Below are 17938 nucleotides of genomic sequence, written 5' to 3' on the forward strand. Positions count from 1 at the left end.
CATATGATGAATGATTGAGGGAACTACCTAGTCCAGTGATGGCAAACCTTTTAGAGACCGAGTGCCCAAACTGCAACCCAAACCCCACTTATGGATCATTGGGTGCTGGGTGGGCGTGGCCCATTGGGTGGGTGTGGCCCATCGGATGGGCATGGCTGAGATGGTAACGGCAGACTGGGTGGGACTAAAAAGTTCAATCAATTCCAACTTTGCGAGATCTTTTTTTTCCCCCCGTGAGAAGTTGAAATTGATTGATTGAACCTTCGTTTTTTGCACACGGCGGCAGAGGCTTAAAGCGAAAAGGTTTTATAAAACCCAGCTGAAGGCCTAGGACTGGGGCAACGGCGTGCGTGTCCACAGAGAGGGCTCTGCGTGCCACCGGTTCACCACCACGGACCTAGTCTAACAAAGAGAAAGACTAGGAGTGGCATGATAGCTTCCAGTACTTGAAGGTCTGTCATAGAGAAAAAAGGGTTGATTTATTCTCCAAAGCTCCCGAGGGCAGGACGAGAAGTAACGGGAGGAAAATCATTAGAGAGAGAGATCCAACTTAGAACTAAGGAGAAATCTCCTGATAGTGAGAGCAATTGATCAGTGGAACAGCTTGCCTGCAGAAACTGTGGGTGCTCCATCACTGGAGGTTTTTAAGAAGAGACTGGACCACTATTTGTCTGAAATGGTATAGGATCTCCTGCTTGAGCAGGGGGATGGACTAGAAGACCTCCAAGGTCCCTTCCAGCTTTATTATTCTATTATAATCAGATGACAAAGCATACTTTCTACCTAAGACTTTGGGGAAGAACTGTCAGAGACAACAGCATTGGATTTATCAGAAACTGATGTTCAGCAGCCCAAGAAAGTGATGTCAACACAAACCTCTGGATTTCAGAATTTGGAAGTGTTTCTTTCCAAGAGAAAATGTGTGTTGCACAACGTATGAACAAAATGTACGTTTTAGAAAAAAGTACATCAGTTAAAAAAATAAGTAACAACTAAGTAGCAGCCCTTCTCAGCACCTTTGTGGTCTCCTACAATAGATGAAATAAAATACGGTCCACTCAGGAAATAAGCATTTTAGACATGCTCCAGATGTTCTACCTTAATGGCAAAGTACGAAGGAGACTTCAGGGGCTTGTTGAGTACAAGTAAATAAAAGCATGTCTTATTCTTTTTCAGCTACAATGGATTTCCGGTACTAAAGCAAAATTTATTTGAACAGCCAGCAGGACTTCTGACAATGCAAAACAGCAAATTGTCTTCGAAAGCCAGCAGCCCAAACAGTCCTTTGCCAGTGTTCAGAAGAACAAAACAGGTAATTTATACACTTGTGGTATAATGCAGAGTTAACTTAGGTGAAAATAGAAATAACAAATTGGATGCCCATAAAATCTTGTGGCCTTGCTGCTGGGGTAGCTTGCCTAGAAGAAGATTGTAAATGTAATTTTCTCAAGGCAAGCTAACCCAGCAAGAATCTGAAATCTGATCTGGATAATATTAACATGGTATTTGTCTTTTATAGGCTATATTATAGTGGTAAATACAAGCATTTCACCTGAAATTTTCTGCCCCAAAATTTATTTGTACATACATTGTAGTGAATAATTTTGATTCTGTATAAATATTTCATCTTTCTCAGGGTCTAAAATCATTTTTTTTACTTTTCCAGTTGCAAATAATTAACCATGGTAGATTTCTTCCTTCATTTTGCAATTCTTGTTGTGCCTTTAGTTTATTTCTTGAGCCTAGATGTATCATGTCAGCATGCCATCCTTGTCTTTGAAATCAGAAGCATTTGACAGTGATGCTGGTGGTAAAATAGTTGGATTTATCTTTGCCTTTAAGGAGTTCCCAGGTTTTAGTAATTTTCTCTTTATGTCACTTCAGATTATTGTCTTCTTTGTTCCTTTATATCATAAATATCTGAAGGCCATTGACTGAGACTGCTCTTTCTGTAGTTTATATTTGACAAATAGGAATTTTTATTCATTCTCGTGTCATGATAAACGGCTTACTTTATAATATATGAAACTGGGAAAAGCTAATTGTCTTCTCCCTTCTATAACTTGCAGACTTACTCTTCTTTTTTTCCATTCCATGTCATTCTATTAATTATTCTTTGCCAATTCTGCATTTTTTTAAAAAAATCTGAGACATGAATTGGTGCCATTTGAAACAAGTTCATCTCGGGTAATACAGTTATTTTTATTGGTGCAGTAAGTCTTAGCCAGGAAAATTGTAAGCTTTTTCATCTTTCAATGTCTTCTTTTATTTCCTTTCATAATCTGCTACAATTGTTTTTAAAATATGTCTTTATTGTATCCCATCAAGTGAAATCCTAAACATTTTATTGGAACTTTAGTTATATCAGCCTCTTTTTTTTCACAAAATGTTCTTCCTTGGAAATTGTTCTGTATTATATTTGATTTTGTGTCTGGAAAAACAACCAACATCTTTAGTTACTTTCATCAAGCGCCATGTGGAGTTTTATGATTTTCAAATATTAATACTTCATCATTTGCATAACAGTAAACTTCTTGAATTTTACCTTGGATTAGCTATTTCTTTATTTTTTTTTAGGTCTTGTTGGCCAAGACTTAAAGTGGACAAGATTCAAATAACAAATGCTTGTTCTATGCCACCCAGTGTTACTTTTAGTGAAAGGTAGCTATATAAATATGATAGATAAACAACATTTGTAAGGCCAGATTCCAAAAGTATGATTCTATAGAGCAGAGGTCCCCAACTGTGTCCATTTTATGACTTGTGGACCTCAACTCCCAGAATTCCTCAGCCAGCCATGCTAGCTGTGGAATTCTGGGAGTTGAAGTCCACAAGTCATAAAGTGGACAAGGTTGGGGACCCCTGCTATAGAGAACTGGAATAAATTTATTAAAATTTAGTGACCAAAGAAGTATTCTAAGGAATACAGGTAGTCCTCGATTTATTGACCATAGTTAAGTCCAAAATTTCTATTGTTACATCAGACAATGGCAAAAGAATGAACTTGATAAGTTGGGTGTCAGAATGAGGTGCATCTGAGGTGTTGCAAGACCTAATCCTACCATCATGGAGTGGAAGTCCTCTGCTTCTCAGTCACCCAAGCAAAGCTTGAATGTTTGGGGTGGATTTTAAAGAGAAGCCAGGATCTTCTTTCCTCACTCGGTATTATAATGTAATCTCACATTTCCCAATATTTCGGGAAATGGGAGATCCCGGTATTTGGCCCCAGTATTCACAATAACGGTGGTGGTGCAGGTGTGATTAGCTGCTTACTTTACAAAACCTACATTGCTAAACTGAAGGAGGATTGACTTCTGGATAGAATTGGCAAATTATCCTCTAAAGCAGCTCTTAAAAATACACCAAATCACTTATGGGCCATTGTTTCAGAGGTATTTCCTTACTGGATTCTTTAATGCCTTCAACGTATAATGTACTGCCTTCTCTGGAAAAGTTGGAAATCTGTTCTGAGATGGATCTGTCTTGAAAATAGCCAAATAAACTAGGGCTTATTTTTTGGGGTAGGGCTTATATTAGGCCCACCCCCAAAAATCAAGTTACGGCTTATTTTCAGGGTAGCCCTTACTTTTGGGAAAATACGGTAGTAGTGACTGCAGCCATCTGGAAATGGATCTCACTTCTAATGTGGATAGTAACCTTGCTTAACTTCATTTATTTCTCATTTCTGTGAGCAAAATGTGATTATATAGAAATAAATAATAGGCCCATCCTGTGGTTTAATTAATGAAAATTATTTTGCACATCTGTTGTGTGCACGGCAAATCTAATGAGTGTCTTGTAATTGTTTTCTGCAATATTAGTTTAACATTCAGAGTGGCACCTTGACTTTTATCTATTATTAACATGCTTGTTTTCTCCTTGTCTTCACATTCTTTGCCTTTCAGTTGAGTGTTACTTTAGTATTGCCATGCTATTATCGTGAAATGATTTTATCTGATAGCAGTTTGCATTTCAAATGTTGGTATTTTAAAATGTGATTAGAGGTTGCAATCCTACGGGTCTCTACTGCATTTGTGAACCAGAAACATTCATCCACTGATTTTGTTGAGAAACTACGGAGTGGTTTCATGAATGTAGGCAAAAGTTCTTCAGGTATAGCTGTGACTTGAATTAGACCTGTGGAAAGCTACTTAGCTGGGAATAAGAGGTTTGTAGGGATCGAAGATAAGGAAGATGATTTACTGACATCTGATAAAGGCAGACTCGTGTTTGCTGATAAACAAAAGTATGATGACCGTTCAAAGATACGTCATTAAAAAAAGTGACTTATGACCATTTTTCACATTTACAACCGTTACAGCATCCCCCTGGTCATGTGATCAAATTTCAGATGCTTGGCAACTGACTCATATTTATGACGGTTGCAGGGTCCTGGAGTCATATGATCCCCCTTTGCAACTTTCTGACATGCAAAATCAATGGGGAAGGAAGATTCCCTTAACAACCGTGTTACTAATTTAACAAGTGCAGTGATTCACTTAACAGCTCTGGCAAGAAAGGTCGTAAAATAGGGCACAATTCAGTTAACAAATGTCTCACTTAGCAGTGGAAATTTTGGGCTCAGTTGTGGTCCTAAGTTGAGGGCAAGGCAACCTTGGCTCTTTTATGACTCGTGAACTTCAACTATTATTATTATTATTTATTTATTTATTTTGGGGACTTATATGCCGCCCTATCTCCCGAAGGACTCAGGGCGGCTAACAACAATAAAAATACAATAATACAAAAGTTAAAAAAAGAATTAAACTGATGGGATCACGTGATCCCCTTTTACAACCTTTTTGACAAAGTCAATGAGAAAGCCAGATTCACTTAACTGTGTTAACTTAACAAGTTAACTTAAAAATTCACTTAAGTCTGGCAGGAAAGGTCGTAAAATGGAGCAAAACTCACTTAACAACTGTCTCATTCAGCAGTGGACACGTTTGGCCTCAACTGTGGCCGTAGGTCGAGGACCACCTGTAATTGAAGGAGCTTTGGCGCATGTTCTCCAAGGTCTGCCATGCCTGAAGCCTTTTCCTTCCTGCCTCTCTCTGCAGGAAATCAAGTCGGCACACAAGATGGCCAAGAGATATTCCTCCATCCCCCAGATGTGGTCCAGGTGTTTACTGCGCCATTGCTATGGCCTGTGGTTCATCTGCCTGCCTGCTTATGTCCGCGTTTGCCATTCCAAAGTCAGGGCCCTGAGGACGGCCTATGACGTGTTGCGCAAGATGCACACGAAAAAGATCGAGCCACCTGATGAGGTAAAGATGCAGGCTTTCTGGCAGGTGAGGCCGTTGACAGGTGCGTAAGCGTTCTGAGAGTGAAAAAGTAACCGCTATCTCTTTTCTTTTGGTCAGGTATGTTATCGGGTGCTGATGCAGCTGTGCGGGCAGTACAGTCAGCCCGTCTTAGCTGTAAAAATCCTTTTTGAGATGAAGAAAGCGGGCATCGATCCTAATGCCATTACCTATGGTTATTACAATAAGGTAAATTGGATATTTGGGACCAAATAAGATGGAAATACCAGCTCACTCCCCTGGCTTTGATTAGCACTTGCTTTCCAAGCCAGTTCAGCATCCTTTCCATACTCTGTTCAAGCTTATCCATGTTTGTTTCTATATCGTGTTTAAAAAAAACTTCCATTTCCCTTATGCAGCAACTCTGGGCGGTCCACAGATAGACATAAGACATAAAAGCTGCCTATAAATATTATAATAAAAAAACAACTGTGTGTATTTATTTATCAAATTTATTGGCTGCTCACCTGGGCACAGGGTAACTCTGGACAGCTTACAATATTGAAAATATAAAACAAGACAAAGCCTATATAGACTATATAAATAAAATACAATAAAAATTCAAATGTTCAACCCTAACTAAAAGTTGGGGAGGGGGGAGGGGGGATCTGTTATTAATCTATCCACCACCTCCATTGTGAAACCCCCCCATATTGGATTAAATTAAAAACAAGAATAAAATTATTTAAAAATCGAAGGAGGAGCTTCAGGGCACTAAACAGCTCCAATGGCTGCATGCTCCTCTGGGCTTCCCATGTAAAGCAGCGGAGTTATGTTTTAACTCCTTTCTGGAAGATCAGGAGAGTGGAGACCTGCCTCACCTCCAGGGGAAGAAAATTCCACAGGGTAACAGCTGAGAAGGCGTTCTTCCTGGACCCTGCCAGTCGGAATTCATAACTTTAAATCTGTCTAGCCTGGTGTCAGGCCTTTTGACGCTGGCAAGCTCAGAAAGCAAAACTTCGTAGCTTTCTGCAAAGATCTATATATTGCTAACAGGATAATATAACAGAATCTTAAAAGCCTGCTCGAGCCATGAGTTTCCCAAGTTCTTTTAGGCATTCCATCATACCTACAGTCCTGGCGATCCATCAGATTGCTAATCAAGTAATCCAGTTTGGAACGAAGGAGAAATTTCTTGCCAGTGAGAACAGTTAACCAGTGGAACAGCAATGCCTTCCATTGCTGGAGGTTTTCAAGAAAAGATTGAACAACCATTTGTTTGGGATAGTATAGGATTTCCTGCTTGAATAGGGGATTGGACCAGAAAACCTCCAGGTTCCCTTCCAACCACATTATTGTATGTACATCATTAGGACACAACAGTGAGAACAATTAATCAATGGAATAGCTTGCCTCCTGGGGTTGTGGGTGCTCCATCACTGGAGGTTTTCAAGAAAGGGATGGACATTCATTTGTCCAGGATGGAATAAGGACACTTGCCTTGGACAAGGGATTGGAGTAGAAGACCTCCAAGGTCCTTCCAGCCCTATCATTCCATGATTCTGAGTATTTCGTAATCAAATACCCAAGTAATAAGCCCAAACAAAACACACCAAGCAATGAAGCATCAGAGAAACCTGGATTCAGATTTCCTGTGTAGCAGCAGCGAACCTTCTTGGCTAAACCCCTGTCTCTGACCATTACTTGAGACATTAGATGGTTTTAATTCAGAATAGGATCTAAAGCAGGGGTCTTCAAACTTGGCTCTTTTATGACTTGTGGACTTCAGCTCCCCACAATTCCTCAGCCAGTGTGCCTGGCGGAGGAATTCTGGGAGTTGAAAGTCCAGAAGCCACAAAAGGGCCAAGTCTGAAGACCCCTGATCTAAAGGTACGCTTTGCCATGAGCCTCAGAAATGCATGATTAAACATCCATTTGATGTTGCAGGCTGTTTTGGAAAGCAGTTGGCCATCGAGCAACCGAAGTGGCTACTTCCTGTGGACCAAGATAAGAAATGTCATTTTAGGAATAACTCAGTTTAAAAGAGTTCTAAGGAAGCAACCTGCAAACGGAATCCACAAAACACTATCTGGTAAATCATTCGTGGGTGTTTTCTGTTTTGTAACCCAAGGAATGTTCATACTTTGCACTGCTAGAGTTACAAGAAATGTTTTCACGTCTCGGTGATGATGCTTCTGAGCCTAAGTAAATAAATTAACTTACTAGCACAATGATCATGCTAAAAAAAAGGACTGATCACAGCACTGTAGATTGCTCATATACCGTATTTTTCCGTGTATAAGACACTCTGGCATGCGAGTTCCAAGCTTACAGCAAACAAAGTCAGCGCTGGGTGCAAGCGCCTCCCAGCGCTCTAAATAGGCGTCTCCTGGCCGGCCCTACCCACCTAACCAGCATCCGGCACGATGCACATGCATAGTCAGTTCACAGCAGCAGCCTTCCGACCCTGGTAAACCGGCATGAGTACTGGCATGACAGCGAGGCAAGAGAAGCGAAGGCAGGTTTTAAACTCCCCGCCGTTTCTCTGCGCCGATCACTGCAAGTCAATAAGTGAACCAATGGTTCACCATGGGGCATTTTGGCTAAAAACTGGAAACAAATGCTGGTTTTCAGCAAAAAGTCATAAACCTTGGTCACATGACTGGGGGATGCTGCAAACAGTGACCAGAACCGGGGCCGTTGGGATTTTGGAAGTGAGTCTTAGGTACCCCCAGTTATGTCCGTAGTGACTTCCAACAGTAGCTAAGCGATTGGTTATAAGTTGGAGACTCCCTGTAGTCTTTCATGGTCTTTCCGACAGGGTGAGTTATCTGGAGTTTTAAATTGGCCTTCCCAACAGTATTTAACGTAACTGGGCTAAACTTTAAAACTCAATCCTGAGGATTTCTAGGGATCTCCCAAACACATATTAACCCAGTTTAATGCCGATTGTCTTGTCCAAGATCCGGGATGATCGCCCTAGAATGATTGGCGCTGCCAACGGGGCTGACTCTACAAGGAATAATTTTATGAGCTTTACTTAATTAATTTCACCTTAACCTAATCTGAATTCTATGGAAATCAAGTAGATATTTGCCCCTAGCTCCGTTTAGAAGCTTAAATGAGGTCTTTGATCTGGGGGGGGGGGGGGGGAAGGAACACGATCCTGATTTAGAAAGCCATGCTTTTATTAAGTGTCAGCTATGACAGTTTTTCCTCCACACAATTACCGAAAATAAAACAAGCCATACAACATCATCCCCTTATTTGGGGATAGCTATTGCACTCTTTAGGATACGTTTTGCCCTGCTTTTAAATTCATTTTATTTGTTTTATTTTAATAGGGGAACATTCTGATTTCTTATATAAGTTATCTAAAGAAGCAGTTAAGCAAGGAAAAACAAACATTCAGAACAGTGTTGACCAGAGAGATGAAAAAAAAGAGAGTGACTCAAGTTCCTGTATGTATCAAATACGATGTAATTGAATTTGATTTTTACTTTTTTCATATTCATGCTTGATTTGTTTTAATTCCAAGCAGGCTTGATTTTGCCATCTTGTTCGAAGGTTATTTTACCGTTTGGTTTCTGGGAAACTTTAAAATAATTCCTCCTCTTTGTCATAGTTTCTGATAGAGATGCTTCCAGGCACCAGGTATCCCAAGCGGAAATTTACAGAAAGTCCAAGCTAGATTTCATAAGTAAATCCTTGACTTATGACCGCAATTGAGCCCAAAATTCCTGTTAAGTGAGAAAGTTCTTAAGTGAGTTTTGTCCCATTTTACGATCTTTTTTTTAACCACAGTTGTTAAGTGAATCACTGCAGGTTTTAAGTCAGTAACACGGTTGTTAAATGAATCTGGCTTCCTCCTTGACTGTGCTTGTCAGAAGGTCACAAAAGGGAGACCACGTGATCCTGGGACACTTGCAACGGTCATAAAGATGAGCCATTGCTCATGCGACAGTTGTAAGTGTGCAAAACCAGTGCTGTTGTAATTTTGAATGGTTATTAAATGAATGGTTGTAAGTCGAGAACTTCCTGTATTCATTTACATCCACTGGAACAAACACAAAAATGCATCTGTTTGGTCACTACGTATTTGCTCAGAGGCAGATAGATGAAATTTGATTTTTTTTATTATTATTTCATACTTTTAGATTGATGGTTGTTTTTTTATTGTTGGAGTTATATAGTAAAGCTCTTTTGAAGATAACAGGAATATTTAGCTACGTAGCAAGATAATGCAGTAGCCGCCATTCTTAAGCTGAACATTTGTTCCCCTCTGACGTCTGGCATATACTATCCTCAGATTTGGGGCAAGGAAAAGGAAAGAGACATTTTAAAAGGGCTGCTATTTTTTAGCTCTTATTCTTCCAGTCTACTCTCCTATATTATTGGCTAAATACTCACTGCGGAAACATAGAGAGTTTGAAAATATGGTTTCACAACTCTTATAACCGGAATGATAAAAATATGCTTGGCAGCAGGGGATTTGATTCTTTTATGTCACGGGTGTCAAAACTCGATCGTGTCACGTGACACATTGTGACATTTTTGCCTTTGCGGAGCTGGTGTGGACGCATCTGGCCCCCGGGGCTGCAAGTTTGACACCCATTTTATATTTTTTTAAAAAAGTTGACAAGTAAAAAGCTGGCTAAAATTTAGATTTCCTTTTTTTTTCCTTGAAAACTCTGCAAACCCAGTTATATAGCACATAATACCGGTAGTGACAAATGTTTAAAGCACCGCTTCTCAAGCATTTTGGTCTCAGGACCCCTTTGCTTGCTTAAACATGATTGTTGACGACCCAAAAGAGTTTCAATTTATGGATTATATCTCTTGATATGTACTGTATTACAAATTAAATCTAAGAAATGTTACAATATTTATTAATTACACTTCTTGGACCTCCTGAAAGAGACTCCCAGGGTCCCCAGACCACCTTTTGAGAACCCCTGGTTTAAAGGAATATTCAAATGCATGTTGAAACAAACTGGGGATAAGAGATTGTAGCCTCTGTTCATGATACTGCTGATGTGGTAGTCTGAATGACAACATCCCTTACTGATAGCCTTTGGGCTAAGGTGGGTTCCCATAATCAGGGTTATATTCAAAAATATTTGCTGACGTTCCAGTTCAAAATAGAAATCAATAGTTGATAAGGACCTAGTTTAAAGAATAATAAAATGAGTATCTTCAGCCTTTGATTAACTTTTGATCAATTCTCATCCATTTTTATGTGCATATAGTGTCCGAAATTGAGAGTGGAAAGGGAAGCGGTGATTGCCTCCCAGCGTTAAATTATCAGAATTCCAATTGTGTCACGCTCGGTGCAAGGATTGTTCGTGTTAATGATACAACTGGCAAAATATCAGATGCCACAGGAGATGGATGCCACATAGGTAAGCTGATGTGGCTGAGAGTTCTTTCTTGTTGTTGTTAGTTGTGAAGTTGTGTCTGACCCATCACAACCCCATGGACAACGTTCCTCCAGGCCTTCCTGTCCTCTACCATCTTCTGGAGTCCATTTAGGCTCACGCCTACTGCTTCAGTGACTCCATCCAGCCACCTCATTCTCTGTCATCCCCTTCTTCTCTTACCCTCAATCTTTCCCAGCATTAGGCTCTTCTCCAGTGAGTCCTTCCTTCTCATTTGGTGGCCAAAGGATTTGAGTTTCATCTTCAGGATCTGGCCTTCTAAAGAGCAGTCAGGGTTAATCTCCTCTAGGACTGACCGGTTTGATCACCTTGCAGTCCAAGGGACTCGCAGGAGTCTTCTCCAGCACCATAGTTTGAAGGCCTCAATTCTTTGGCACTCAGCCTTTCTTATGGTTCAACTTTCACAGCCATACTTTGCAACTGTATAGCCTTGACTATACGCATTTTTGTTGGCCGGGTGATGTCTCTGCTTTTTACTGTGCTGTGTAGATTTGCCATGGCTTTCCTCCCCAGGAGCAAGCATCTTTTAATTTCTTGGCTGCAGTCCCTGTCTGCGGTGATCTAGGAGCCCAGGAAAATAAAATCTGTCACTACCTCCATTTCTTCCCCATCTATTTGCCAGGAATTGAGAGGGCCGGATGCCATGATCTTGGTTTTCTTAATGTTTAGTTTCAACCCAACTTTTGCACTCTCCTTCTTCACTCGTAACAAGAGGCTCTTTAGTTCCTCTTCACTTTCTGCCATTAAAGTGGTATCATCTGCATATCTTAGATTGTTGATATTTCTTCCAGCAATTTTAATTCCAACTTTTGATTCATCTAGCCCTGCCTTTCTCATGATGTGCTCTGCATATAAGTTAAACAGGTAGGGTGACAGTATACAGCCTTGCAGGACTCCTTTCCCAATTTTGAACCAATCAGTGGTTCCGTGTCCAGTTCTCACTGTTGCTTCTTGACCCGCATATAGGTTTCTCAAGAGACAAATAAGATGGTCTGGTACTCCTATCTATTTAAGAACTTGCCACAGTTGTGATCCACACAATCAAATGCTTTAGCATAGTCAGTGAAGCAGAAGTAGATGTTTTTCTGGAATTCCCTAGCTTTCTCCATGATCCAGCATATGTTGGCAATTTAATCTCTAGTTCCTCTGCCTCTTCAAAATCCTGCCTGTACTTCTGATAGTTCTTGATCCATATACTGCTGGAGTCTAGCTTGTAGGATTTTAAGCATAACTTTACTAACATGTGAAATGAGTGCAATGGTGCGATAGTTTGAACATTCTTTGGCACTGCCTTTCTTTGGAATTGGAATGTACACTGATCTTTTCCAATCCTGTGGCCACTGTTGAGTTTTCCAAATTTGTTGGCAAATTGAGTGTAGCAGTTTTACTGCATCATCTTTTAAGATTTTGAATAGCTCAGCTGGAATACTGTCACCTCCACTAGCTTTGTTGTTGCTCAGCTTTCCTAAGGCCCATTTCACTTCATATTCTAGGATGTCTGGCTCGAGGTCAGTGACCACCTCATCGTGGTTATCAGGGACGTTAAGATCATTCTTGTATAGTTCTTCTGTGTAATTTTGCCACTTCTTCTTAATCTCTTCTGCCTCTGTTAGGTCCCTGCCATTTTGGTCCTTTATCATGCCCATTTTTGCATGAAACGTTCCCTTCATCTCTCCAATTTTCTTGAACAGATCTCTAGTCCTCCCTATTCTATTGTTTTCTTCTATTTCTTTGCACTGTTCATTTAAGAAGGCATTCTTATCTCTTCTAGCTATTCTCTGGAATTCTGCATTCAGTTGGGTGTATCTTTCTTTTTCTCCCTTGCCTTTCACTTCCCTCCTTTCCTCAGCTATTTGCAAAGCTTCCTCAGACAGCCATTTTGCTTTCTTGCATTTCTTTTTCTTTGGGATGGTTTTGGTTGCTACTTCTTGTACAATGTTATGAACCTCCGTCCATAGTTCTTCAGGCACTCTGTCTATCAGATCTAATTCCTTAAATCTATTTGTCACCTCCACTGTATATTCATCAGTGATATGATTTAGTTCATACCTGAGTGGCCTAGTGCTTTTCTCTACTTTCTTCAGTTTAAGCCTAAATTTTGCAATGAGAAGCTCATGGTGTGAGCCACAGTCAGCTCCTGGTCTTGTTTTTACTGATTATATAGAGCTTCTCCATCTTTGGCTGCAGAGCACATAGTCAATCTGATTTCTGTGTTGACCGTCTGGTGATGTCTCTTGGGTTGTTGGAAAAGAGTGTTTGCTATGACCATCGTATTCTCTTGACAAAATTCTATCAGCCTGTGCCCTGCTTCATTTTGTACTCCAAGGACAAACTTGCCTGTTATTCCGGTTATCTTTTGGCTTCCTACTTTAGCATTCCAATCCCCCATGATGATAAGGACATCATTTTTTGGTGTTAATTCTATAAGGTGCTGTAGGGCTTCATAGAACCGGTCAATTTCATCCTCTTCAGCACCGGTGGTTGGGGCATAGACTTGGACTACTGTGATATTGAATGGTTTGCCTTGGATTCGAACTGAGATCATTCATTTTGGGGATTGCATCCCAATATTGCTTTTCCTACTCTTTTATTGACTATGAAGGCTACTCCATTTCTTCTGAAGGATTCTTGCCTGCAGTAGTATACCTGATGGGCATCTGAATTAAATTCACCCATTCCTGTCCATTTTAGTTCGCTGATTCCTAAGATGTCAATGTTCAGTCTTGTCATCTCTTGTTTGACCACGTCCAGCTTTCCTTGATTCATGGATCTTACATTCCAGGTTCCTATGGAGAAAAAATCTTTACAGCATCGGACTTTCCTTTCACCACCAGACACATCCACAGCTGAGCGTCCTTTCGGCTTTGGCCCAGTCGCTTCATTCTTTCTGGCGCTACTGTACTAGCCCTCTGCTCTTCCCCAGTAGCATATTGGACGCCTTCCGACCTGAGGGGCTCATCTTCCAGCATCATATCTTTTTTTCCTTTTGGTACTGTCCATGGGGCTTTCATGGCAAAGATACTGGAGTGGGTTGCCATTTCCTTCTCCAGTGGATCACGTTTTGTCAGAACTCTCTGCTATGACCTTTCCGTCTTGGGTGGTCCTGCACAGCATAGCTCATAGCTTCATTGAATTACGCAAGCCCCTTTGCCACGACAAGGCAGTAATCCATGAAGGGGAGAGTTCTTTCTAAGCGTGGGTAAAATTTATGGATATTTAATTTACTTTACATTCCCCTTGCACAGTGGTTATTCACAAGTGGCCAGGTTTTCCTGAAAACGCGTGGTAAATTGAATAGAAAAATAAGGCTTCCAGCCTTTTCATTTAAAAATAACTGCAGTAAAACCCTGTGAGCATGTTAAGGGGATCCTGTGAGTCTGCCGGTGTTTTAGTAAGTTAATGTAATACCCTTGGATTTTATCCATGCGTTGTTGTTTTTATTTATTTCCAGAAACCTCTGCAGGATTGCTCTTCTCTTGTTTTGAGAATATCAATAAAACAGGAGTCACTAAAGCTGAAACGCTGAGAAACAAGCATTTAAATGCAGCCGAAACGGAACACAAGCGGATGGTTTGGCGAAACAGGAAATTGAGCGGAGATGCTCTAGTGGAGCTTATGAAGAATCAGATTAATCAGGAAGCCAGACCCGAAGAAATTGTGGAAAAACTGGGTGTGGATGCAAAAATCCTTTCCAAGATGTTTGAGAAAAGAATGAGGCCAAAGACTCTCAACCTCCAGCCAGCTTCTTCGGGACCCGGTCGGAAGATCCATCTGGAAAAAGAATCTAGCGATGAAGACATAGCCTATGAGAACGGCCTTGCGCTGAAGACAGAGTCTCCGGTTATATTTGATTTGGAAGATCTGGATAATGAGCCGGCCCCAGTGAAACCTGCGAAGCTGATGCATAAAAAGCCCAAGAAGGTTCAACGGGCTATAAGTTTCCCGCTCAAGCCCATCGAGAAGGTTAACATTGAAACTGGCTTTGATCCACTCTCCTTGTTGGCAGCTGAAACAGGGCAAGGAAAGGAAGAAGAGGAGGAGGAGGAGGAGGAGGAGAAGAGGGTGTCCACCCCGTCAGCCAGGCGCGATTTAGCGGAAGAAATCGAGATGTACATGAATAATATGAGTAGTCCTTTAACAAGCCGGACCCCCAGCATCGAGTTGCAAAAGGCCTGCAGCGACAAGAACCCCAACAGAAAGAGCCCAACCTTAGGCCAGCTGTGCCGAAGATCTAGCCTCCCTCCAAACTCACCCAGGTCAATAATGCTCCCCAAATCCAAGAGCTACCAGGTCAAAAGTGAAAGAGGGAGGGACCGGCTTTGGTCCTCTCCCGTGTTCTCTCCGAACAGTTTGTCAAGGGGGCAATCTCAAGACGTGGCTGATGCAGTAACACTCGCCTCTCCAACCTCCTTCAACCTGGACACGCTCCTGACCCCAACCTTCGATGTTCTGAAGAGCAGCATGTTTTCTGCAGGAAAAGGGGTGGCGGAGAAGGCCAGCAAGTGGTATTCAAAGTTCGCCACCTACGCAGCAACATCAAAGGTAAGGCTTTCGAATGGCTGTTGTGAAAAGATAACGTTCAGCAGAGATTCCAGTGGGGCTGCTTGTCCTTCACCACCCCTGGATGGCTCAGGGTTGAAGACTTCTTCAGCTTCATCAGAGTTGCCTCTAAAGGCTGTGAAAGTCCTAGGTGATGTTTATACTCCTCTGCATTGGCTAGAACAGGGGTAGGCAACCTTGGCTCTTTTATGACTCGCGGACTTCAACTCCCAGAATTCCTGAGCCAGCATGGCTCAGCTTGGAAACCTCTCCCTTTCCCCTCAGCATGGCTGGCTCAGGAATTCTGGGAGTTGAAGTCCACCAGTCATAAAAGAGCCAAGGTTGCCTACTCCTGGCCTAGGCCTAGGCCGCTTTATGACTTGTGGACTTCAACTCCCAGAATTCCTGAGCTAGTCACGCTGAGGGAAAAGGGAGAGGTTTCCAAGCTGAGCCATGCTGGCTCAGGAATTCTGGGAGTTGAAGTCCACGAGTCATAAAAGAGCCAAGGTTGCTTACCCCTGGGCTAGAATCACGAGGCCTGCAAGATTAGCATTGATAGAAGAGAATGTCTACAGCCCAGGGCTGAACCGTGTGGTCCTTGGTGCTCTCTGAGCTTGGTTGTTTTCTTGCAGAGGTTTCCTTTACCAGCTAGGTAACATCATCAGTGTCAGAAAGGAATGGGGCTTGCTCTCTCTTTAAGTGGTTTGCCTTGCCAATATTAGTGGCCATGAGGTTGTCCCTAATCTCTTGATTAGGCAACTACTTAATTAGGGCACTTTAGCTCTGGTGCCCTTGGTGCTCTCCGAGCTTGGTTGTTTTCTTGCAGAACTTTCATTATCCAACTTGGTAACATCATCAGTGTTAGAAAGGGGTGGGAGTGACTGACCTGATTTTGTGACGGTTTTTTTAGCGGCAGTCATTCAGCAGCCATTGAGCACGATGGTTCAGTGAGGCCCGAGTTTGGCCAAAAACTGGAAGCAACTGCTGGTTTCTGGCCAAACTCCTAAAATGCAACTGCATGACCGTGGGAAGCTGTAAGCAGCTATAAATGAGGCCTTCTTACTGACTGTCCGAAGTTTGGTGTCACAACCACGGGAGGGGCCCGACCCTTGGAATTTCGGAACCAGGTAGCGAGTAGTCCAAAGAAGGTCCATTGTGACTTCAACCGGTCGTAAGTCAGGGGCCACCTGTACTGCTTTGCCACTAAAGGTTTGCTACCAGATGTTGGATCTGTAGCAACGCCCAACTCCTCCCTGTTCTTGTTTCAGGATCAAAACTCAGACCGAGCAAGCGTGTCGTCCCTTGGGGCCCTGGACTCGGAATCTGCCTCTCTCACCGACGAAGACATGTGCAACGATCTGGAAAGCATCTCTTCTCCTCGGGACGAGGCGTCCTCAGCTTTCAAGCGCATCGGCCTGAGCTCCACCAGCCTTGAAAGTGCCGCTTCTCCCAACGGCTCCTTGAAGCGTTCCTCGCACTGTGGTAAGAGCTGCCCAGATGTTTTCTCCTGGTCTGCTTTCATCTCCTCAGCTGACGCAGGCTCGGGAAACGCCGGTCCCCGTACTATCCGGCGGGATGGCCTCCTCCCCTCCCAGACAGGGACAGTATGAAAACGGCCCAAGGAGTTCAGTCTTACCAAATCAAAACCGTGCCAGGTTTCAGATAAACTGAGGGTTAAAAAAAGGCTCACATTTTCCTGCAAGAAATCCTTCAGAATGTAGCCCTGGGTTTGAATGCCTGTTTTTTTTTTCCTGTTGGATGACTGGGAGAAAAAAAGTGCAACGGAAAGGTTGAAATTAGCTCCTTTGGCTAATAGAGGTGGTCCTCGACGTACGACCACAATAGAGCTCAACATTTCTGTCGCTAAGCGAGATAGTTGTTGAGTGATTTTTGCGCCATTTTACACCTTTTCTTGCCACTGTTCTTAAGTGAATCCCTGCAGTTGTTAAGTTTGTAACAGGGTTGTTAAGTGAATCCGGCTTCCCCATTGACTTTGCTTGTCAGATGGTCACGTGACCCCGGGACACTGCAACCGTCATAAATATGAACCAGTCAAGTGTCTGAATTTTGATCACGTGACCCGGGGGATGCTGCAATGGTCGCAAGTGTGAAAAATGGTCATAAGTCACTTTTTCCAGTGCCGTTGTAACTTTGAACAGTCACTAAATGAACTGTTGTAAGATGAGGACTACCTGTATGGTCAAATTTAGAGTAGATAGCATGTCATCCTGGTAAGAACTCAATTGCTGTGGATCAGTTATTTTGTGTCTGAATTTAATTAGATAATCGATTTTAAAAAAAATCTGAGTTACTGCAATCCGAATATGACTTTTTGCCTTTCATTTTCTGTTTGTTTACAACCCAGTTTTATGACTTTTACAGGTAGTCCTTGATTTAGGACCACAATGGAAACCAGAATTTCCACTGATACCAAGGTGGTTGTTAAGTAAATCATACCCAATGTTCTTGTCATTTGGGCACAATTGTTAAGTGAATCACATAGTTATTAAGCCAATCCATCTTTCCCCATTGATGTTGCTGATTGGAATGGAGATCACATAACCATGAGATGCTGTAATGGTCATAAACACATGCTGGTTGCCAAGTCCCCAAATTTGGATCACGTGACCATGGGGATGCTGCGGGCGGCCCATAAATCACTTTCTCCGCTGCCATTGTGGCTCTGAATAGGTCACTAAATGAATGGTTGTAAGTCAA

The 17938-nt window shown here is 42.1% G+C and overlaps 1 protein-coding gene across 3 annotated transcripts in view; it reads left to right on the forward strand.

The window, feature by feature from the left end:
- DENND4A (DENN domain containing 4A) overlaps nt 1-17938 on the forward strand; it is an 83389-nt gene that overhangs the window by 46169 nt on the left and 19282 nt on the right. For all 3 annotated transcript variants that reach the window (XM_083370994.1, XM_083370995.1, XM_083370996.1), the window contains exons 15-22: nt 1177-1312; nt 5061-5267; nt 5364-5492; nt 7191-7335; nt 8588-8704; nt 10493-10645; nt 14133-15223; nt 16489-16702. In XM_083370994.1, the coding sequence (XP_083227120.1) occupies nt 1177-1312; nt 5061-5267; nt 5364-5492; nt 7191-7335; nt 8588-8704; nt 10493-10645; nt 14133-15223; nt 16489-16702 (2192 nt within the window). The remainder of the gene's footprint in view (nt 1-1176; nt 1313-5060; nt 5268-5363; nt 5493-7190; nt 7336-8587; nt 8705-10492; nt 10646-14132; nt 15224-16488; nt 16703-17938) is intronic.

This window comes from Vipera ursinii (genome assembly GCF_947247035.1).
Source record: "Vipera ursinii genome assembly, chromosome: 11".
Taxonomy (NCBI): Eukaryota; Metazoa; Chordata; class Lepidosauria; order Squamata; family Viperidae; genus Vipera; species Vipera ursinii.